Source organism: Haemaphysalis longicornis, unplaced genomic scaffold (genome assembly GCF_048455015.1).
Source record: "Haemaphysalis longicornis isolate Haplotype H1 unplaced genomic scaffold, Haemaphysalis longicornis Haplotype H1 scaffold_5, whole genome shotgun sequence".
NCBI lineage: Eukaryota > Metazoa > Arthropoda > Arachnida > Ixodida > Ixodidae > Haemaphysalis > Haemaphysalis longicornis.
The window spans coordinates 108,102,780-108,126,822 of NW_027526385.1; the positions used below are offsets into that span (position 1 = coordinate 108,102,780).

The following is a 24,043-nucleotide window of genomic DNA, read 5'->3' on the forward strand; positions in this document are numbered from 1 at the left end:
CCCGGGGGCAGGAGAGGGGGGCTTGACTGCGACACCGCCTTCTGGCGTTTAGTGCAGTGGTGTCTTTCGTTGGCGGGACCAAGTGTTCAAAAAAAAATGATGGAGAACAGTAGAGGTGTTTGAGACATGACGACGATTACCGGGTAGAACGTGACAAGGCATGCTACATCCTTGTGCTCTTCCGAACAAATCGTGATAATGAGGGGACATTTCATTTCCACATTGGTACAAGTCCTACACTTCCCGTAGAAACCGTACGACACGTTAAGATGGTACCGGGCTCCAGCGTGTCAGCGCCACCAACCAAAGGTCGAAGAACCTGTCAAACCAAAGTAAACCCCGCAAGGAAGGGGTCATGTGCTGTTGCAATTCAGGCTTTCGGTCACTTTTGTTGAACTTCAAAGCTGTGTATCTGTGAATGGTTCTGGTTCTGTTTCAAGCGAAACCCGACTGACAAAACAAGTTGCCAAAATGCAAGCGTTAGCGGAAGAATATTCATTATTGCTTCCCTTGCACTTACAAACCAGCACTTGCTTACCCCAGAAAAAAAAGTGCTTACGTTCTGAGGAAGTAGTTACAACAAATAGACTGGTTGATACCAACCATTTTCTCACCGAGAAAGCTGTTTTCTACGCGCAGAAGTAGCCTTTATTGAGGTAGCTGCTGTATCCTACGCGCTGCGTCCACCACGTGTGCTTTGAACTAATAATGAACTCAGCGCTTCTTTACCACTTCTGCGGCATTTGTTCCGGCGCGTGCAAAGAGGTTTGCTTCGTGTTCTTCCTCGCGGATTGCCATTCGGGAAAACAAAAAGCAATAAACAGACACCAATACTTGTGAACAGCGCTGTGATTGACCGCTGTTCTCAAAATTTGCATGAATATCTTTTATTGGTGAGGTTGTAGAACTAAGCTGTCGGCATTCCTGATCAACAAATGTTCCTCGCTCAATAAATTCGGTAGCCCTAGCGATTAAATAAACAAAAAAACGCGACATTTGCGAATATTTCCAAAGCCCTGATTTAGCGCACATACAATTATAGCTAAAAAAGAAGGCAGATGAGGTAGCAGTGGGGAATACTCAAGAAAATAAGCACACAATTACACGTTCGTGTTGATAATAAAACCTCCAGCAGCAGCAAGTTATTCAAAGCCGCGATGGCTCGAAAAAATTCCCACAGTGCGCAGGAGAAGGCGAAGTTAATGTTTGTCGTCGCCAACAAATTCTCTCTCATCTCCCCTACTCAGATAGGGTAACAAGATTTCGTCACACGGAAGGGTTACCTAATAAATGGCAAGTACCAGGAACAGAGTAGAGTTTTTACCGGATCACCTGTCCTGAGCCATCATAGGTGCGAGCACGTATTTCTGAAATTATTTCTCCGTCGAATATGTATAACCAACAAAAGGAGCACTGCGTATTCTTATCCTCTTCACGGACTACCTTTTGGTTCCATCGGTTCCATGTTTAGAAATGACAATTTACACAAATATCCCTTGCACGAACATGTAACAAAAGGTAAACATGCACTTCCCTCAAGCGGCGCCCACTGCATGTCTCTGTGTTCGTTTGTCATGAAGGCATGAATCGGCTACAAATCGAAAAAACTTACTTTCTAAAAGAGAAGTTTTGCACAGCTCATAAAGTAACACTTATTGAGTATACCATGAACTCTCCATCACTGCGTAACTACACCAGCGTTGTCTGCTTCGCTAGCCGCCGGGTAGTTTGGGAAGCACGATTTCTTACACGATCCTTATACGCATCCAGCTCCTCCGCTTATACCCTTGCAACATACCTTAATTCTATCGAGCAATTGCTAAAGAAATCCTCCAGTTTGGCCTCCGTATTGGAGAGGCAGGATTGTGGCTTTCAAATCCATCGCCCTGAGTTAGAGCACCTGAAAATGCCAATTTTCTTGAACGACGCGAGATTTTGTACTGCAATGTATTCTCTTACCTGAAGTCTGAGCATTCGTTTTGTGATTAGGGGTGCTTTGGTACCTTCTAGGCCGTTTGGTTTGGCGGGGCAGCATAACAACGCATTTAATTACCTTCTCAACTGCACCCAAAGTACCGGGACGGTACCTATATCGAACTGAATGCAGTGGTAGTGCTGTATGCGCCAATGGTAGTCACGGCAGTTTTTCTAGGATGACTATGGTGGTGTAGTCTGAATAAATTCCGGCTGTTCCAGGACCTGGTGGCCAACATAAAATCTGAGATTCGGGGTCGCTTTCAAGACCTGATGGTGACGTTGCTGTACCCCATGGGAGAGTTTCTGGCCCGCGAGCTCCACGCCGCTATGAAAGGCACCCACACCGACGTAGACTGCCTCGTCGAGATCCTCTGTACGCGGAGCAACAAGGACATCTACAGCATTAAGGAGAGTTACGCCAAAGGTGACACTCTGGAGCCTGTAACTTGTGTAATTCATGGCTAGTCGAAAGATTCTCTCGCTTGTTCCTAGAGCGAATTGGCTCCTGTTCTTACACCACAGATGTGAACTGCTACATGCATGATTTGCCTAGTGGAGGTGTCGCTGAGTGGACTTGCGGGTGCATGCGTATGTTTGTAGGAGCCTCTGCATGTTCCTCTTGACCAAACTTTATTCCGTCTTTGTTTTCTATTTTGTTGTGACAGGACATGTTAAACCGAACATAGCCTCAGTTTATGAGCTGACTCAGGAAGCTAATGTCCAGAGAACCGCAAATTATCTCCAGCGCATCGCAGCCAACTAAATACCTTTTATTTAAACCATTAGCTACAACAGCAGCCAAAAGATCTAAAAAATTACGTAGCGCAACTTCACTACATACGGGGCGGTTCGTTTTCGAGTATAACCCGAATTTATATGCTTTTTACACCCCAAACATGTTTCATTAGAATCGGGTTTAACCTGATGTCTCTCCAAATGGACCTGTTAAATGCGGTGATCTGCACAACTGTGAGCTGACGGTCTGCCATTTTCAAACTGTACTTGCTGGAGGCAAGCCCAATAGACACAGCGTTTGAACTTATTGAGTATTGGCACGACACTAGCACTAGCTGCCCCAGGCTGGCAAATGCCACCCTGACAATGTTTTGTCTAGCGAATAAAATCTATGAGGTCGAGAAAACCTTTATCCCAGCTGAGATACGTTCAACGATCCGACACATCTCGAATGGAGACCGTCGTGTCGCGCATGCAGATTATTATGTATGTAAGCACGGATGCGTAAAAAATCGATTGTCAGTTTTTGTGAATCAAATGTTTCATTTGTAAGAAGTTACTAATGCTATTTCTGTGATTATTACTGATTCTGTTCCAAACTACCGCGAAATTTTGGGGTGTACTTGTTAGAAACCTAATGTTCCCCTATTAACAGCTTGAAACAGGCAAATTTTAACGCGATAGATTTCAGATGTTCAAAATACCTATACTGATAAAATAAACTCAGTCGATTACTTAGTAAACCTGTAGATTTATCAAAAAACGTATTTTCTTTTGTTAAACAAGATGCTTTTTGCTCGCGATTATCCATTTCAAAAATAGAAACCGGGCATTACCCCTCCCCCAATTTAAATAAGTGTAAAACCCGAAAACGAACATCTCTTAACCACAGGTTGCAATATGCACCTGCCTTGTACGACTACTCACGCATACAATGTCTGTTGTTGAGAAAGTATTCATGATAGCTGAGTAGCGCAAGAAAAATACATCGAAATGTAGACATTTTCTTTCATCCGGCGTTGACACGGCCGCTTGCCATTGCAAGTTGTAAAACCAGCATCCTACTATATCTCTATCGCCCACAGATTTTTTCTAGGAACCGCACAAAAAGTTTTATTTATTGTTTAATAACTTAGTTTTGTTGGCGCCTTTATGTGTGCCATTATTATGTTTTCTGCAATGAACCAAGTACACCAAATATCATCGTTCTTCCTCTCACATGTTAGAAAGTACCCCGACGTACACCTCGTTCATACGCTATCGTTCTTTTACAAAACAGCATAACGTGAAAGAGTTTCAAAAAATAATTTATGTTCATACAGCAGCTTAGTGACTGAATCGTCCCAACGTACTAAACCGCCAATCACACAGCGCAGAAAAAAACTTGAAAAGTGTAGCCGCAGTTTAACCAAAGGAGCTCTTCGCGAAGTCTCTAATTGTGTCCTGCTTTTTTTTTTCAGCATTCGGAAAAGACCTAGAGAGTGACGTTAAGAGCGTGACATCCTCAGAGTTCACAAAACTGCTCGTTTTAATTTACAACGTGAGTATAGGCAATTGGCCGCACGGAAAAGCCACTATGTACAGCTCATTTTCTGCTTTTGGATACGAAACCCTGTTGGTCCCTGTGAGGACAAAACCCCCCGATCGTGAGCAGCCCGTGCCATCATATTCAACACGCGCATGTTAGAGATAGCTACGAAAGAAAAGCATCCCGGAAGTAGTAGTGCATTCCTCAGAACAGAAAACACAGCGTTAGTTCCTCATGGGTCCACGATCGCGGGCGCCTGTTGGCTTCTCAGCACGCCGAATGAAAGCTTTAATATGCTTGATGTTTGTAAATGCGACTGATACCCGGTTTTACGATGCGAAGTACCTTGAACTCGTTTGTTACGCCATGTGTCTATGTCGTCCTAAGGGCACAATACATGGAGCGAATTGCAACCAAAAGACGACGAACTGCTCGACGGGTGGCGGCGGTGGCAAACACGTCGTTCGCCGCCAATCTAGAAGGCTAAGCAAAGTTCGTCGGCGGCGGAGCAGCAGCAAGCGGCAAACCGAAGGAACCAATCAGGTCTTCCGATTTCCCCTACTTGGCGTATGGCGTGTGCAGGCCACTGCAGACACCCGCTTAGGAAGAGTTTGGCAGGCGTACGCTTGCCGCGTGCCTACTCGATCGAGCTAAAAACGCCATGTAAGTCCGTGATAGATTGACAAAAATGGCGTATCAGGAATTTAAATCCACGCTTTTCTGATAGTTCAAGCCGCAAGCGCAACACGGTCCCGACCCAACTACCATGATGTGCAGCCGAGATAGTCATGTACATTAGGTTAAATAATGCGATCCGGTTACATAACTTGTATTAACACCACCATGGGGCCCGTCTGCAAGATCGCCGTAGGAGGAGCAGGCGATATCACTGCGAGGGCCTTTGCAATGCATCAAAAAACTACAAGCACCCACCCGCATGTATTCAGAGGCTTGATGATGCGCCAACTGTCAATATCGGCGGCGGTAGAACGCCGGTTTCATGTTCTGGAAGTCGCTGGTGCCAAACTCCGCGGGGACGTTTCTTTTTTGAAAAAAAGGCTTGCTACCTCTACCTGCCTTCCCGGACATGAAAGTGACAACGTGGCTAAGGATCGGGAGGGTGCTTTTCACTCACGGAGCAGACTGTAGATATCTTGGTGATATGGCGCTATTACCCAGCGTTCTCCGCATGCAGGTGACTGCTCGACCGTGGGTGGGTCGGCGGGACGGCTTTGTCGTCTGCTTAAGCTACAGTTGTTTTGGGCCTGTTTTGGCGCTGCTTCGCCTTCATTGCGCGCTTTCTTCGCACGTCTTGTTTAACTGTCTCCACAGCACTTGCTCGGTAACCTTGACCCGACGGATTAGGTGAGCGTACTGCAAAGATACATTAGGATCGGTTTGCAGGACAGGAGGACGAAATTTAGAGACCACATACAAGCTTCTGGCCGCTAGAGAAACCCTACCTTTTGCGCGCTGCTTGCCACGAACGGGACTCCGTTTTTTTTAAATTGGTGGATACCGATTCGGCTGTGTTTAAGACGTGTTACAAAATGCAAAAGGAGCAACTGGATGTGACAAAAAGCGATTATAAAAGTTCCCTCAGCTTTCTCGCAATTCTCAATCTTTTTAAACTAAGTAGTTTAAATCGGTATAAATGCAAATCACTAAGCACACATGCCAAATTGTTTCGGTCGCTTGTATCGCGTGGAGGTGTAGCCCCGACCTAGCACATCGGGTTGGTTAAGTTCTGCTGTTTCACCCTTCGAAAGACGCTCTTCTCCGTTTTCTCTTCGGCGACGCAATGCCTGGCTATGCGGCGGCGTGCACCGCTCTATCGCGGCCGTGCCCGACGCTGCTGCGTTCGGGACGCCACCCACATGAATTGGAGTTAACGGCTGGGAATCTATATGGTTTCACTCTTTGTAGAGCCACGTGTGTGAATTCACGTGACTTCACTTGGGCAGTTGTTGTGGGTGCCGTTTAAACCTTTGCTTTTAAACCATCTTAACAACGTGAATTTGAGCCAATTTGTTTACTGCGTTTAGGGAATTTGAGTACTGAAAACGCCTATTTCAGAAAAAGCAACGCACCCCAGTCACGCAGAATTGTCAAACGACGTAACCAAAGCGGGAAGCTCTTTGACTGGGTCTGTTTACTGAACGCCGTCGTTGATTCTGGGCATGGAGGTTTAGTTAGCCACAAGAAAGGAACCCAGCGGTGGCGCTGTGGCAGACGCCGCCTTCGCTCCATGTAGTCAGCCCGACGAACATACAGCGTCCTGCCGCGGCAGATTTCCCGCCGCGCGAACTTCATGGTGAAAGATCGCTCCATGTTTTCTGGCCTTTAGCGCTGTTGACAGCGGAAAGAGGCGCAACAAGGCAGAAGTAACGAAGAGGTGCAATGTTATTGAAAGCCCTTCGCATCCCATCAAAGCCACGCAAAAGGATTTAAAGGGGTCCTTAACACAAAGAACATTATTGATTTGCTGATAAGATTGCTTTGTTGAGTCAACAATGATGCCGACTTTATCTCAAACTTAACTCTATACAGTAAGGAAAACAGAGGAGGTGGCGCGGTCTCAGCAGCCACTGTTCCGCCTGATTTACGTAACGCCACACCCCCATTCATCCACCACTAACACGCTTGACAACGCTATCGTAGTGCCCTCTTTAGCTTCGTTTGACCATACTACTTGAACGCTAACGTAGACTTAACGAAATGATAACTCTATTTAAGGGTTCATTTTCTTGCGACACTTCTAACGTGTACAAAGAAATTTCAATTTTTTTTATTTCACCCATTGTGACACGTAAAAAACGTCGTTCGGACAGGACTGGTGAACCAGAGACTATTTCATTTACATTAACCAAAGTCGTATTCTGTATTCATGCCTCCTTCAAGTGCCTCGATAAAAAGTTTCTACTGTGATGAACTTCCAAGGAAAAGTTCCTTTGCGTGGTGCCTGTTCGAAGGACACTTTTCCTCTCCGCATAAATTTCGAACAGCCCGTAGTAAATCGGGCCAACTAAAGTTTACGCGCAGAGAGCTTCCCGTTACTGTTAATATTTCACCATATAGGCTTTTTATTAATGCCAGAGCAAGAGCCCGCAGCTGCAAGTTCTTCCACTCATCTCCACTGTCTTCCCTACCTCCCTACCTCGAAGTAATTTAAATACATACTATACAATACCCATCAATAGTTAAAAAAAACACCGAAGGCTCATAAAAATGTCGCTTTCAGGCTAGACCAGGTTGTGCGGTGATGGCAGAAGCAAGCAAACAGTCTACCTCTCACGTTGTTTTTCAGGCCAATCGTCAAGAGGGCGGTAGTCCAGATCCTGCCAAAGCGAAGAATGATGCCTTGGTGAGTACAGCATGTCAATACAGCGGCGATGCTCTGCGTTTCGCCATATTCGTTGTGCCTTTCGATGACCGCAATTAATGACCCTGCTTTGAAGCTATGGCGTATTAGGTGGAATAACAATAATCTGAAGAAGAGGCCCTTCGTGCTGTTTCTGTTGAATCGGTGGCGCGATAAAAGCAACTTTCGTTTCGCAGCAGACAACTATTATTTTAAGATACAATATTCTGCCCATGGCAGTGATTTCACTCACCTTGACCTGCTGCGCAAGGAAAACTTCAAATTGATGCTTTTGAACAACTCGTCGCTCCGTAAAAATCTACGGCGGATCAAAACATTTTCCGAAGACCACCACTACGGTACGCCTTCTAGACCAGTTGGAGCATCGACCCGTAAAACAAGGAACATTTTGAGGGGCTTTGAACCTCGCGGCTTCCGGCTAAAGCAAAGAATAATACGAACAGTCATTCGGCAAAACGCAGTCATGATAAATTTACAACTTAAAGCCACAGTTTAATCTACAGAAGGGTAGTTTTCTCATTGCACGCACTGCGCAACCCGTGCCGTATACGTCACGATATAATATGAGTGTACTCTGGGTATACTTTGAGTATATTCAGCATACTATGAGTATGCTCAGAGGTGATAAAAACAACTGGGAAGAATTGAGCCGCCGACTTGTCACGCTGAAGTTCCTTCGTTCAGTGTCACCGCTTTCCAAAACGCGAGATTCTAATGAAAGCTACTGGTATGGAGGGTCAGCAGCAGAGCGCCTTAAGGGAGGAAAACATGGTAGCTTGTAAAGGCAGTTGTGCACTTACCCGGGAGCCCGGTGTAGACAAGCAACATATTTAAATTTTACCGCTTCACGTCTGTTGCTTTTTTTTTTGCTCCGGAAGACAGGAGCTTAACTTACAAAACACAATAGAATTCACCTTACTCTCTTCGGAAGATCGGCGCCGAACGGGGAAGAAATAAAGTTAGTATAGAGGAGGAGAAACAGGACGCGTGATTTCACCACGCGCAAGCCCGCGCAACACAAGAGCGGTACCCTGGCGCGTTCCTCGACGAACTGGCATTTGTGTCCTTCGCGCTCGGCCTGCGCGATCAGCGATGTCATGGCAAAGGGACTGATTGTGGAGGCCCTATTATGTGTGCACGCATCACGCCGCGCGCATTACCATGTATTGCGAGCGTTAGTGGACATTTCTTCGCATTCATACCTTATGTAGGAGATGTCGTACTGGTTTTATGGTTTTGGTGCCAGGTTGTTGACAGCCTGCCAGTCACACAAAGTTACAGAGATAGTCACACTGTATGTCAGCGTTGATAGCTATAAATAATGAGGAAATGCCGCTGCAGCGGCACTATTGCATGGATGAAATTTCTTAATTTCACTGTAACGTAAAATTGGTTTCATGGTTTCGCAGACATCTCTTTTCTCAGGGTTGCATGTTAAAGTATTCGTAAGACCGTCACCAGAAACAGCAGAAAGTTGCGACACACCCGAGCGACACGTTTGCTTGGCGTTCCAGCCTCTACACGAGCCCATTGCGGTCGAATTTTAAATTTCCAAGCATTGCGCAACAATACCCGCAGTGCACGCGCGCACGAGCAAGGAGGCAAAAGTTGGTTAACTGAGCAAATGATGGTGTAAGAAGATCCTTTGGGCCAGAAAATTATGCTGAAGAACGCACTCATGTTTCTACGGTTTTCTAACTTTTTCGCCGGCAAGTACTTTATTCGGTGAATATAGAATCCCTAAAAGTTTTGTCTTCTTCATCCGAGCAGCTATATCCGCTCTCAGTACTCAGGGAAAAAGTGCCTGCAGCTATCACCGCTGCTCCCACTATTGCTAATGTCTCGCAGGACAACTTCCCCCTTACCTTAAACGAAAGGTTTATGTCATAAACAGTGAAAAAACCTGGTCTGTCAAACAAACACAACCGAAAAAAATTGAAAAAGATCAAGGGTGTCCTCTCTGCATTTTTATCGCCTCACCGAGTCTTTCTTGGAAGTGTTTTGTTCTTACGTGGGTCGCTTTTGTAGTGTTGTTCCTAACTATTCACCGGCTAATTTTATTTGGGCTGCTCGGGGCAAGCATTGCGGGTGGTTGCAGCTGCCACCATATCCTTGGCAATGTCGGTAGACAGCATGCGCCGCGAAAATGTTTTTTAATCTCCATAGATGCTGAGAGAGCAGTTTGCAGGGAAGCCCGCTCTTTGACTGGTCCCCGGCAGCGAATTACCACCGAAGCTTACTCTGAACAAATGTTGCTCCGAGCTTACGTCCCTCTCTCCACGTTCCTTTGCTAGTTCTGAGGTCGTGAACTGTGAACAGTTGCAACCTGATTTTAAGTGTTAATCGCTATATTTATTTTATTTTACTTCTTGAAGAATGTTGGTACATTAAGTAACAAATATTACTTAGCATATACTTTTATATAACCGGCTGACCAACATTATCATCGTCATCCACTCTCTGTCATAGATGTGCGTAATTCGTGACCCCATTGGTTTCGCGTCCTAAGTCATTTTGAAATCAGTGGAATGAGTTTTAAGAAATTCTCGATTTATACCTGATGGGATCACACTGTTCATTAGGAAGCTAGACGCTTGGAGCCCTATATCACTACGTGACTAGCTAAGGAAGCTTCTACGGATGCGGGTCTGTAGCTTCTGCGCCATACACTTTTCTACAACCAGCTAAATGTTGCTAGGTGGCCAAACGTTTAAAGGCTGATAGTCTTATATTGCTTTACAGCCCGGTGCAGTAGGTTTTATGGCAACCTGGGTATCTTTAGAGAAACGTATATCAAGCAACTAGCAAAAGGCAGCCCAATCTGCACACTTGGAGTAAAAAATTATATATAGCCAGCCTAAACAGCTTTGTCGGGGCTCTACTAAACGACTGAAGACCTAGATATTTACATACTTTTAGGCGACTAATATAACCTGAATAACTGTGACTCTTTAGCTTAAAAGAGTAGGTTGTTCTACAGTCCCTAAGGAGACTTTTATGGTTTAGAGTATTTAGCGCCTGAAACATAAAAACTTCATAGCTCGCTATTTCTAACATATGCTGTTATGGGTGTCAATGGTGGTATGGGGGGCGATAGGGACCTATAGGCGGCAAAAGAGCACCATAACTTGTTTCATGGGCGCCCAAATACAATTTTTGTGGAGGTGATTCGGTGCGTCTTAAGGTACTGTTAGAATAAGTAACTGAAATTTCAGATTATTTATATTTACGAAGGGCCCCTGCGTTTTATACGACATTTCAATTTTGTCCATGCACATTCGTGTCCGTGACTACTTCTAATATTTGGGGAACACATTGTATATTTACGGAAAAAAATACAGCCATCCTTTTCAGGGACAGTGAGTGCTTGCCAGACGTATTGCACCTTTGTTTCTGTAATGCTACTCTGCGAACTGTGTTTAATTCCTGCCTAAATAGTTTAACCCAGGGTAGCCTTGATGCCTTATGTACAAGACTGTTTCAGAGTGCATTTTCCTTCATGCTTGTCCAGGGTTCGACGGAAGTCCGTCTGGTCAGGTGGTAAGTTCATAAAAAATTGCGGTCACTGACCAAGTCAAAAGAATAAAATTGACGTTTCGGATCCCCTACGGAATCCTCATTCTGATCAAGGATTCCTTAGGGGATCCGAAACGTCAATTTTATTCTTTTGACTTTGTCAGTAACCGCCATTTTGTTATGAACATTTTCTTTCAGTGAAGTTTTACGCATGCCCGCTAGTAAATTTATTTTTGAAGTCCCGCATCCAGCAGCGTCAGAGCGCTTTGTACCGATTAGCACCTCTGATACCTGTACGACATCAATTGGTGTCCTTCCCGTTCCGCAACGCAGACTCTTGAACTGGCCGGAGTGAACACGTGGAGCACCGATGGATCGTTGTTCAACCAGATCCTCGCCAGTCAGAGCTACGAGCAACTGCGACTGGTATTCCAGGAATACAACAACATCACAGGACGCCCCGTAGTACAGGCAATCGAAAGCGAGATGACTGGGAACGTCCGCACAGCGTACCTCGCCATTGGTAAGAACGACGATATTGAACAGGATGATTTTCCCCTATGAAGGGAATAAAGAAGGATTGAAAACAAAGGGCAGCAGAGTGAACATTTGAAATTAAGTTTTGAGATTCATCAAACCTGCCGGTTTGCTCGCTGTGACAGCCATGGTGTTGACTTCCGCGTTATATTTTGTAGTAACAACGTTGTGGATTCGATATACCTCTGACCATGTTTTTTTTTAGTAAGAGAAAAATGAAAAGCCTGTTGAATTTCTGTACGTATGGAAGTTTTTCAGTCTGCGTAAGCCAATTCGTGTTCCTCGGCAATATTTGCTGTGAGTTCAAATATTTTGAGGATGTGCTGGCCTTGTCTGGATTTGAGAACATTCAGTGGAGGTCTTTGGATTAGCTTGTGCCTTGCTCTTTAATGAAAAGTGTAGTTGGCACTTCAACACAGCGACTTTGGTGTTTTATAAATTCTGCCTATTTATTGTATAGTAAAACTGCATGTCGTTTCCTCTCATTCTTTGTTACAATGGCAGCCAAGTGTCTTGCCAACATCCCATACTTCTTCGCCGAGAAGCTTGACAGTGCACTGAAGGTGAGGCAACCTTGTTTTTGTTTACAAAAATTGTTCAGATATTTTATGTATTGTTATCCGAGATATGCGTATTTCGGATTTAGAGTACTTTGCAACCGTCGTACATGGTGTGCACATTAAACTTTCGGTTATGCGTATTTTTAGCTGTACAAATAAATCCGGCGTATAATACCTACTCTATGCGAAGCTTTATCTTTTTTTTCATTTCATGCATAAATAACTGCCCTGGGCCAGTTGCTTCCTGTCACAAAATGCTTGTCGGCATTGGACAGCGCATCTACTGCAAGTGCGGAATGCGTTTTACTATCGCGTTCCAATATACTTCAGCATTTGCCCCAGGATTCCGGGCTAACAATACGAGAAAAGGGCCTGAAACTCAGCCTATGCTTTCTGTAATAACCGTTTGATTTTTCTAAGAGTTGTCGGCCGTAAACGCGTACCGACTCATAGGGTAATAACCAGGCTATAACATAAGTAAATCCACTACAATGTGGCCAATTTCCCTGCAAACGCATTTATTCGTCTAGTGTGCTGCCCTGCAGGACTGGGAGCTACAAATTTTAAATTCAATCAGAGCACTCAAATTTGTGAGCTATAAACAACTGCACGAATATTTTCTTACCTGGTGAGTCGTCAACGTTCGAATATTGCCTTTGGGCCTTTTTTATAAAAGAAGGGGTGTTACCATGCATTACCTTCTTTTTTTTTTACAGAATGGAACGAGGCAACTGCAATTTAATTTTTAATTTACGAGGAATCCAAGATCATCAGAATCTCGATCAAAGGACAGTTATCAGTATAAGAGTAACGAACTACGGGCCTTCACCACCCCTCTTTTTTCGCCTCTAGGGTGGTCGAAGGCGTTGCCAACTGTGGAATGCACGCAATTACAGGGGCTACTTTTGACTTGACAAATCACTATAGTTTCTGGAGGTACTGTACTGAAAAGTGTGCTTCCAGCGTAAAGGATTCAATTTCTTAAAATTGGCATCCTATTTTTAAAATTGGTAACGTTAATAAATGGTTTATTTGTTGTTTTGTTTTTTATATACTGATTTACTTGCTGAGCTACACCATAATTCGTTTATTTGTTTGTCGTTTGATTTAATTTAATGCTTCCAAGTCAGAAGACTTTAAAGAAATGAATGCTGCTTAAAACACAAAGAAACGAAATACATAAAAAACAGTACTATATTACTCGCCGAGAATCCAATGTTAGTCCCACAAAAGAATAACACTTAGGAAACAATTGCCAACCTCAAGATTCTATGATGTTGGCTACGGCTATTCAGAATTTCTCAGTAACATATACAGAGTCAGAAGTAAGGGGATTCTTCGACGGGGGGGGGGCTCGGAGTGCATCTAGATCTGTGAAGGAGATTGCTTCTATTTCAGATATCATTCGATGTTACGGCTGCTACCAATGCGATCAAAATCTAATGTAGCTATGGGGCAGTTTGTCCTACGCTACGCCTTTGTTGTTTAACGCAACCTGATACCTATCAATGACTTAAGGTGAAAAAGTGAACGATTTTTTTGTACCAGAACGCTCATCGTTTTGCAAGATAAATGGTGATTTCTTCATCTATACTCATACCGTTACTTAATTTGTTCGCGTCCTAAACGTTGATATTGCTAATCAAGCAGCAGAAGCCGTGAAACGTTGCCAATCGCCATTGAAGAATAAAAAAAAATTGGCTACCATCGCAGTTGAGACGTGAAGCCTGAAGAAATAGTGGGGCTCGTCGGCTTCACCAGCTTAAACGTATCTTTGCTTCGATCTGCCCCTTTCTTAAGAGAAGGACGGTTAAAAAGCGAAGCTTTCTTCTTACAAAGTAAGGTAAATGAAAGTAGACAATCCACCCTCCTGAATTCCAGTCTCCGAACTTCCAAAGTCTCAAGCCAAAGCCCACTTCAACGCAGCCAAATTCCAAAGTCAATATCCGGGCTACGAACCAGAAGAAAATGCAGTGTGCTCCCAGTGGCACGACAATGCAATGTGAGAGACACTGGATTTATAATGCAAAAAACCAGGCTCCATTACGACCACGAAAGCGGTTTCCTTCTTTCCAATAGTTTGCACATTTTGCTGTTTCCCGCCACTACTAACACCGCACCCCTCCGACTTTTGGGGTGCCCCAGGGTTTAGGTGGTCGGTTTCAAGGCGTGAAGGGTCTGGATTCGATTCACGGGACTTCTCCAACCACAACTGTTTTGTTGAGGCGCGCAGTCCGAGCACCTGCTCGTGGGATCTGTGACTACTCACCGCAATCCATCACACAACTTGGCCTAGGATATTCCTCCTGTACACTGCGCCCAACTGAACTGCCTGATAAAGATCCGCGTGGACAGAAAAATGCTTGAACAGATCCTCTGTTCATAAGCGTGCATATCACGGGAATGGGTGTTTTTGAATTTGGCTGATTGGCAGGCACCACCCACGTGTGGCATTGTCAGCCCACTTAAAAATGAAATATTCAGACCCTGATTTTTGTAGGAAGGAATGTAATAAAGCGTATCAAGGTCGCGATCAGGTTAACGTTTTCAGACCTCTACGTTGTTTATAACCATACCGAGAACTAGATTGCCTTGTGCCGGATTTAAAAGTTTACAACCGCTGAGTTGCGAAAAGAAGCGAAGAGTTGCTTTTGCCGGCACGCTTCGGAAAAAAATCAGCGCCAGAAACCGTGAGAAGTTTGCGAATAACGTAGCTCCAAAGAACAGAACGTCTGCCAGGACATCACCGCCAAATGATAGCCTCGCGCTGTTGTGATTGCACAGATTCTTTCGTTCCAGTAATCGCGTGCTGAGCGCTGTCATTCGCCAATTTATTCGTCGCGGTGGTTTGTACGTATCTGTCGACAGTGAAAGTGAGATAGATTCGCTGACATTTTTTAGAGCGTTAGCTATTCAAAACCACAGGGTAACAAGTTTCCGAAGTACCATCTTTAGCAATTTCAAACACCCAGGTAGAAAGAACCCTTAAAAAATTCCCGCGCCTTCCCGCGAGGGGAACACGAGTAAATGCAGAGCATTGGGACCTCAGTACTGATTGAAGGCAGTGTTGCTTCCATCGCTTCTTCCGTGATGCTGGAGTAGCAGACACGAGTAAACGTGGGCACGAGCGTCAACCAAGGAAGGAAGGAGCAACGCAGTGACTGAAACAGCCGCTATATTTGCAGCGCACGCAGTAGAGGGAGAGCAGTACGGGGGGGAGAGCACGCATGCGCAAGCAGCGCGCGCCCTTCCACGACCCACCGCGCTGCTATCACGCACCTGTTAGGCCGAGACCGCGACGGAGCGAACAGGCTGACTACGACGCATGCACGCGCCAGCTGCTGTTGAGAGAGAGGAGGGAAGGAGAGGCGCACCTGCTGCGGACGCGGAACTGTTGACACCGTCCGACGCAGGAACAGGCGAGGCTAAGAAATGATCTGCATTTAAAAGGTCTCTGGTATATCCCAGTTCTCAATCTTCCCGTGAGGTTGAATACTGGGGCCCGCCGCATAGCGCCAACCACGCGCCGCAAAGACAGTTACCTCTTTTTTGACTCTGTATTTTTGAAACTGAAATACCAATCCCTCAATCAACTCAATCGCCGCATAGCGCCAACCAAGCGCCTCAAAGACAGTTAGCTCTTTTTTGACTCGGTGTTTTTGAAACTGAAATACCAATCCCTCAATCAACTCAATCAACGAGTTCGCACTCTTTACTGCACAATGAAGGACAATTGTACCGGCGAAAAGTTTTCTTATGTGCCGCACCACACATCCAAACACAACAACTCTACATGGAAGCTTGCTCTTTTGCGACTTGTGAACCATGCAAAAATGCTAATGGTGCTAATGACGACAGAAAATTACGGGGCAGGTCTTCCGCTGCGCTTGTTTATTCCCAGAAATTCTAATGTATAAAGGATGTTCATCATTCCACTTGAAACCATGATTCCGAATTTTAAAAAGAAAGGAGATAATATTTCGAGGACTACCTTTGTTACATTTTCAGGCAGAGGGCGTTGAATCCTGCGACAAGGCATTGGTGCGGATAATCGTCTCTCGGTGCGAAGTGGACCTGGCACAGATCAAGGATGTGTACGCCAAGACTTTCAATATGACACTACAGGACGCCATACGGGTACGAAGACAACAAATTTGTTACGTCGCACAGCTGCATGATAAGGCAGCCACGGGTTAATTTCAACCATATTGCATTCGTTAACCTTCACGGAAAATTCGACCCTTGGGAGTTTTCAATTTGGCATCCATCAAAGAAATGACTGGCGCGTCCGGGATTGGACCATCTCTCTTGGGCTAAGCCACCGCGGCGTGTCTAGTATTTTACAACTGGTATCGCGGAGCGTAAACATAAAATTCTTGAACAAACCAATCAAAATTGGTTTTATAACAACTGCCTACGTAATGCAATGGCGCAACGAAATTTCTAACTCATAATTTTCTTCTGTGGGCGACAGCGGATATGTAAGCATTTACATAGAGCATTTCACATTTGTTTTAGAGGGACAAGTCCGGCGACTACAGGGATTCCCTACTTATTCTGGTCCAGGGAAAATTATCAAGGCCACGCTCCCGATCCGACGACTCCATGGTAAGGCACGTTTTCAAAGCAACTACCTTTCATGAGCGACCTAAAGGCCGAACATTTGGTGCGTTGGTCGCCCTGTCTTAAACTACGTAAACCAGTTATCCCCAGTGTGTAAAATGACTCGGTACCTAATTGCTTTGCGGCAAATTAAATGTTCCCTGGATCATACAGGCCTACATTATTCAGGCCCAAGAAAATCGTAGCCATCCTTTACGCGCTATATAGTCAAGAAACTAAGAATGACCGTCGTATTTTAAATTGCCAGTTCTGCGCTTATGTGGGCTTATGATAGCCAATAAAACGAATTCGGCACCTTCGCAACAGTTGCTCGATGACTTGGCAAACAGCGAAGCTGGCTGCCCCGCCTAACGTATTCTTTGTTCGGCTAAATTATGCGTGGTTACACTTGGAGACACGGCCACGTTTCCGGCGTGGTTATGCTTCGACATTCGCTCAAGTTTTATGCAGAATGCACGCGCCCCCCTGGCATTGCGGAGAAGCTTCATGAGTAGCGGTGGGAGCAGCGGGAGGGAGTTTTTTTTTTCGAAAGTTTTGAAATCGTTCGGTAGCCACCGTTCAGCTTGTGTGGTACGAAGTGTGGGACACTAATTATTACTTGATTAACGTTATCGCTGCTTGTCCTTTTTGCTTTTCTCATTTTGTCAACAATTGTTTGGCGCCCTAAAAAATGCACCACACGTATCAACAAGCATTAAAGCGAGCCACCCCGCGACGCGTTTCCGCAGTCCTGCTTATAACAGTGGGATCGGGCGTCCGGCTGGTGGCGGCACGTGTCGTACCAGAGCGGAGCGGGGCACAGTTATGGTTGTGTTGGCGCTCATGATGGCGTCATCGGTTCGTAGGGTTTTTCAGGGCTTGGTCACCGGATCAACCACCAGCTTTAGCATCATCGCTGTTAAAACGCGTTAACAACGGCATCTCAAGAAGGGGACCTAAAACCTCCCCATCCCGACAGATGCCGCGCGAGCAGCACGGAAGCCGGAAAATTGTACTGAATTGAAGTAGTTTGTGTTATGTTCAAATAGGAAGAGAAAAAGGGCGAGGGAAAGGGAAGTTACACGACAGGGGCGACGGAAGACTATCTCCATTCTATTTAATTTGTTTCCGAGCAAGCATATCCGCGGAAATTTTTGCTTCGCTCAGGCATTCATTACAATAGTTTTAAAAAATTTCAGCAAACGCAATGGTGTGATCGATCGCACAGACAACGATAGTGATCATAGAGGCGATAAAATTCTATACCGCCATTATGTCATAGAAACATTCTGTGTTAAATGTCGTCTCTGTTGAAACATTCTATTGCGCGTATACCTGCAAAAAACCAACATTAGAAGGACCTGTTATCATAGTTATAATGACATTACTTTATTAAAAACAATACAAATGAAGCATAAAGCAAAGCCCTTCAAAAATACAACAGGATTACACTGCGGTGTTCATCCGTGCACAGCATAGCATAAAAAAAATAGAAACCAAAACACACTGAAAACGTGTACAAAGCATGTTGAACGGATTTGGAAAAAATGATGTAGAATGTTGCTATTTCAATAATGTACCGGGCAGTATTCCTTGATGAGAAATATACTCCACTTTTTCGCATAAGTTGTTAAATCCACTTCATCATAAGCGGCATTAAGGGCGCTTGAAGACGCACATGGCATGAATGGATATTCCTGTTGACGTGCGCGAGCTCAGTGCAACTGTAGCAGTGGTTTGTGCAAGCGTAACTATAGGAACGGCACAATAGTCGGTAAAAAAGGCATCTTCAAAGATTGTTCATGGACAAATAAACCCCTGCACGAATTTGTTACCTTGTTCACGCTTACATAATGGTGTGCAATATACAAATATATCACTAGGGTTCCGTGTAACTTCAGGTCATGTCCTCAAGATTCTAAATGCAAGCGACCGATTGGACGGCCGCGTTTGAAGCGAGAAGCGAACTGTTCGCAGTATACGCTTGAAGTAGACACAAGGATTCCAGCTACCAAGGTACCGCGAAAATTTTTTGTGACTGCAGCCAACCGAGGGCACGAGGGTCAGTCCGCGGCGTAAAATGGCTCTAGGTTTAGAGCAATAGCGCAAGTTGGGCTAGTTGGTGCATGATTAAAAACACTTAAAGCCCACAAAAAACGGGGACAGACCGGAGCGACACACACAAGCGCTTACGCGCAACTACCGGTTTACTGAGAAAAAAAACACAAAATTTACACGTGAGCACAAATCGTAGATTATACAGGTATGGTGCCAATTAACGCGTGTTCCTACCCGTGTAGAGAGATAGATGATCTGCTTACACCCTTAAGTGTTTTGGTAAAGAAGCCCTCGACCAGCCTCTAACAAATGAAACCCCTAAACAAACAAAACGCAACGAACAAAACCCCATAAATGAAGGAGAACTCTTAACTGCAAGGGAATGTTACATGGCTCCACTGAACGGCGCTCTACTAAAGTCCATAAGAAACTCCATAAAGTTCGTACAACAGGCATTCATAATTTAACCTACTGAAAGTCACCAGTAACGATGTGAGAAGTCCCGGCACGACCGACCGGCGTAGTTATCGCACACGTAAACGTCCGAAACTAGATATATACCCTCGTGGCAGCCAGGAACTGCAGGCAGCTCTGGCGAGAACCGGAAGCATTACACTCCAGGAGCCGTCGAAGCGTGTGTCGATGATGCGCTGGCGCTGCTCAAAGGCACCCACCCTGGCTTCGGGGGTGTCCAAAGGCAGGTTGGCGGTGTATTAGGAAGGCTGGAACTGATGCGTCGCTATAGCACGTTTTTGCCCAAACCACGACGTCGATATTCAGGCAGCATCACCTCTTCTCAGATTTTCAGAAACTCGCCGTATCCGCGTGCCACCCCTGCTCGCTTTTGTCTCTTGTCTCCTGTGGCACCAGCGTTTTTTCCTAACTTCATTATTCCCCTCTTATAGCGGCATTTCCTCACTGGCCTATCTTTCATTAGCATCGCTGGTCCGTTTTTATTTCGCTATATAATCTAATTACTTTGTGGGGCCTTCTTCAAATACCTCTGCCAATGGTCCCGCCATTGGCCCGAATATAATTTTTGCAGCTTTGCCTTCGTGCGCCACCCTGTATTTTGTGTAGGCTCCTCTTCTTCGATGTTGTCTTTTTGTATTTTTCAAGATTCATGACAGTCGTGCTTATATACAGCGTGGAAGCGATTGCCCATCGCTCTTCAGCCTATCACGAGACACCATAAACAAGAACCTTGGTTCTAGTTACGTTTTATGCTTTCATTCAATGTTCGAAACAAACACTCAAAAATAATTGGCCTCTCCGTAAATGAGCTAATTATGTTTTGTTTCTCTCACAATTATTTTTTTCAGCCTGCAACATTGAGGCCCTACGCGGCTTTCAACGCTCAGGCAGATGCAAACACTCTATGGACTGCAATGAAAGGAAAAGGTAAGTTGTCAGTAAGGTGTTGTGCAGTCACTAATGAATTTATTTTTTTAGTGGTTATGAGTATTAACGGGCCAACGCTACACAGACGATGAGGTGCGCATTGGTTGAAGGCTATGGGCTATATTTGACCACGTGGGGATCTCTAACGTGCATGGAAGTGTCAAACACACGAGTGTTTTCGCTGTTCGCTTCCATCAAAAAAGTATACGCCGTGACCGGGAAACAAACCCGCGCCGCTAGGATCACCACCACAACGCCTTAGCCACTGGGCCACCACCTTGACTACAGCCAAACTTGTCCTCAATTTTTAATTGCGAACAATTAGACGTTACTGTCTACATTATTTTCGGCATTTCAACATTAATTAAAATATCAATTAACTCTTCCATGAATGTGCTTCATAAAAAATGGGTAAGGTTTACTACTTTGAAACCTAGTTGCCACGAGTGGAAGCAAATTCTACGCGCCCAGTGTTTCGTAAAAGTCTGCTTTTCCTTCAGATTCTGCAGCGTCCCGTCTAGCTACTTATTTCTACTGGATCAGTCTATTGGTTCTTGGTTCCGGCCGGCGTGGTGTCTTGCCATTAGCCGGTTACCATTTGTGTGAAGCGGACGTCTTGCCCTTTGCCTGACGTCAGTGGAGTATGTTCGAATGAAGCACTATTTCTGACACAGCCGCGGTCGATTCCGGACCAATGTCAGCGTGAGCGAGCGTGCCCGGAACCAAGCTGCCGAATGCGACTTTCGTTATGAATGCGCTTTAGTGTTCCCAAAACGTTTTATCGTCGTTTCTCCGGTGTACGCATTGCATATCGATTTGTATATGATGAAATGGTGGTGGGCTGTTTTTGTACGCAACTTCGCCACCGTTCTCCGAAATGAGAACATCAACGCCACGTACATTTCTTCGACGATTGTGAAAATTGTGTCTCAGGTAATCACATGAGGTAATCAAATTCGGCGGCATTCTATACCGACTGTAATAATACTGCGTTGAATAATGCTTGGTTACTCTCAGTTGTATTTTTATAACATATATGACACATAGCTAAATATTGTGACAGCAGTATTGTTGGATTTTCTACCCCCTCATTTCGGAAAGCTGGAGGTATCTGGCTTAGCGGCACGACTTCATGCATTTCTGATACACTGCAAAAAAATTCACATATGTGCAGCGTTTTCATGCCTCCTATTCTCTTTGTTTGTACGTTCCCGTTAATATTCAAGGTGGCATCAGAATACCTTACAAGGAGTAGACTGAGCTAAAATTGCCTTGTAGTGTTTTGCAAATTATTTAAAGGTAAGCTATTGTGTCGTTTCATGCCCATGATCAAACCTATATTATTTTGTTTAATGTGTTTTATTCTGGGATTCAAGATTTCGCTTGCATCAAAACCGTTACGCAAATGACGACATTACAAGGAAGCAAGCGGCCTGTAAAGGTTGCACCCCTGCACCCAGAGACTTCTTTCGGGGTGGCAACTTTTACACTACAGATTAAGTTATACTTAGGGTTGTTCGTTTTGGTTTTATATTTTAACAGAAAGTTTTCTATACCGGAATACACGGAGACTTCACTGACGTCATATCCGTCACGGAAATGACGCCAGTACACCTTCAGAGTCAGAGTCAGAGTCAGTGTTCATTTCAACATTGGATATGCTTATATTTATTTATTTATTTGAAGTGCTCACCAACAGCACAGGGCCTTCTCGGGTGATGCACCGCATACATAGGTAAAAAGAATACGAACAGGCAACATACATGGATACAAGGAATACAAACAAGGAATACAAAGGAATACATGGATACAAGGAATACAAACAGTACAAATATGGGCAGCGTATAAATCAGAAATTGGTAAATGTGGAAGTGCAGATAGATATATACAAAAGTGTAGTGTTATCGAAAGGAGACGCAAACATTTTTGAACGGTAAAGGCTCGGAGGATGTGCCTGGAGTATGCACAGGAGAACGTACGAACATGGCAAGGAACGTACGAACACGTACGAAGATAGGCAAGGTAGTGCTGTATGTGAGGAAACGCGAGAGCAGGGAGAGAAGTGCAGGAGCGACCTCTCCACAGCATGCGTATTCAAAATATCATACATTTCAGAGAGCGCTTAAACAGTACCAAATCGCTGCAAAAAACGTCTATGGGAGATTGAAACAGACTGTTATAGGTGAGCTGGTACCGGCTGGCTGGTACCAAACTCATTGATCTGTCTACATCAAAGCATCCATGCGGCCGTAGTGGTCTGCTTGGCACTCGCAGATGGACAGAGCTTACGAGGCAAGGGCAGTCGAACTTCGAGTGAATACAATTAAACAGAAAAGCCAGGTCGCGCCTGGACCGCCTCGCTGATAGCTCATTTAAGTTCAGGATCTTCAGAAGCCCACCGTGCTCATATCGGCTCATAGGTGAGTGGCGAGAAAACACGGTTCTAGTAAAGCGCTTCTGAATCCTTTCTAGTCGAAGGGAGGACGAAGGGCTTAAACAATTCCAAATTGCACTAGCAAAGTCGAGCTTGGGCAAAATGAGAGCGCGATACAGTGAAACAAAGCATGAACGGTCGGTGAAATCCCTGGTCGCGCGAGAAATTACGCCAAGCGTACGGAGACAGGAGTTGGTCAGATAGTTCATATGCGCGTTAAAGAGCAGTTTCGCATCCATCATTACGCCCAAATCGCGCACTACGGTAGCGCGTTTTACAGGTTCACCAAGCAGCAAGTACGTAAAAGTGAGCGGGGAAGAGGGCAGAGGCAAAAAGTCAACTTGGGCTTGACGGGGCCTGTGTCCCTTATACAGTTCAAGTACAGCTTTGCCCAAGCGACCCACTAGCAGGACGTCGCTCGCCTAGCACACCCACAAGACAGCCACCGACCTGCTAATCATGCTCAGCTGCACATTTCGCTGCACGTGTCACTTTTGTGCTTTATCAGTTCCCTTGACAGAGGAATCAACCACAGCTTGTTTTGAATAGCCCAATGCATTTTCGAGGGGTGAACCAACAGTTTTTTTTACAGTCATCTTTTTCACAGTTTATGCTATGGCAAATAAAAATTAATTTTTTTGCAGCAACCCTTCAAAGTGTTGGCTGTAGTTTATATTGCTTGATTTTTTGTACCGGTGCCGGGAAAACTTTTTGAAGTTTAATAAATGAGTTTGTGTTTACGTTACAGGGGTCTACATTGTATATTGCCAGACGTCCAGATTATTAGCTTCTGTTAATCATAATAGAAAGTTGTTATTGTACAGAGTTGGGTAAATGTTCGTAAATTCGATGGAGCTCTATTTCATTTTGGTTAAACACCTCGTTCTCACAATTGAGGTTTTTGTTGTTCCAACAAGAATGACAAGGGTTAGATAGGTCTTAAACAGTGGCTGATATTTCTAGAGATTGAAGCGCTGTATTTTAATAGTGCCATGATGCGAATTTTTAAGCAATCATGGTTGGTTGTGGATTTACTTCTGCGAGGATAATTTAGAAAGAAATTGCTCAGAAGGTGGCATCACTTAAACGTCACTCTTTCAAGGTGCAGTGTCACTTCCTTGCAAAAATGGTATATTGCTTCATGGTCATGAAGCTGTTGTGATAGTTGAAGACGCTAGTTTAATCTGTTAGAATGTACTCATTCACGAACTCCAGGCTGCGAAGTCGCCGTGTTTTTACGCCTATACTAATAGTTCTGGATGTAAAGGTGCATTGGGAATTAAAACTGGTGAATAAATAAAAATGCATTCATG

At 44.7% G+C, this 24,043-nt stretch overlaps 1 protein-coding gene across 1 annotated transcript in view; it reads left to right on the forward strand.

Moving 5' to 3' along the window:
• Positions 1-2,247: 2,247 nt before the first annotated feature.
• Positions 2,248-24,043, forward strand: part of LOC144139849 (annexin A13-like) — a 30,260-nt gene continuing 8,464 nt past the window's right edge. Inside the window, exons 1-6 of the mRNA XM_077672094.1 lie at positions 2,248-2,418; positions 7,548-7,604; positions 11,472-11,661; positions 12,180-12,238; positions 16,244-16,372; positions 16,754-16,843. Coding sequence (XP_077528220.1) covers positions 2,248-2,418; positions 7,548-7,604; positions 11,472-11,661; positions 12,180-12,238; positions 16,244-16,372; positions 16,754-16,843 — 696 coding nt within the window. The remainder of the gene's footprint in view (positions 2,419-7,547; positions 7,605-11,471; positions 11,662-12,179; positions 12,239-16,243; positions 16,373-16,753; positions 16,844-24,043) is intronic.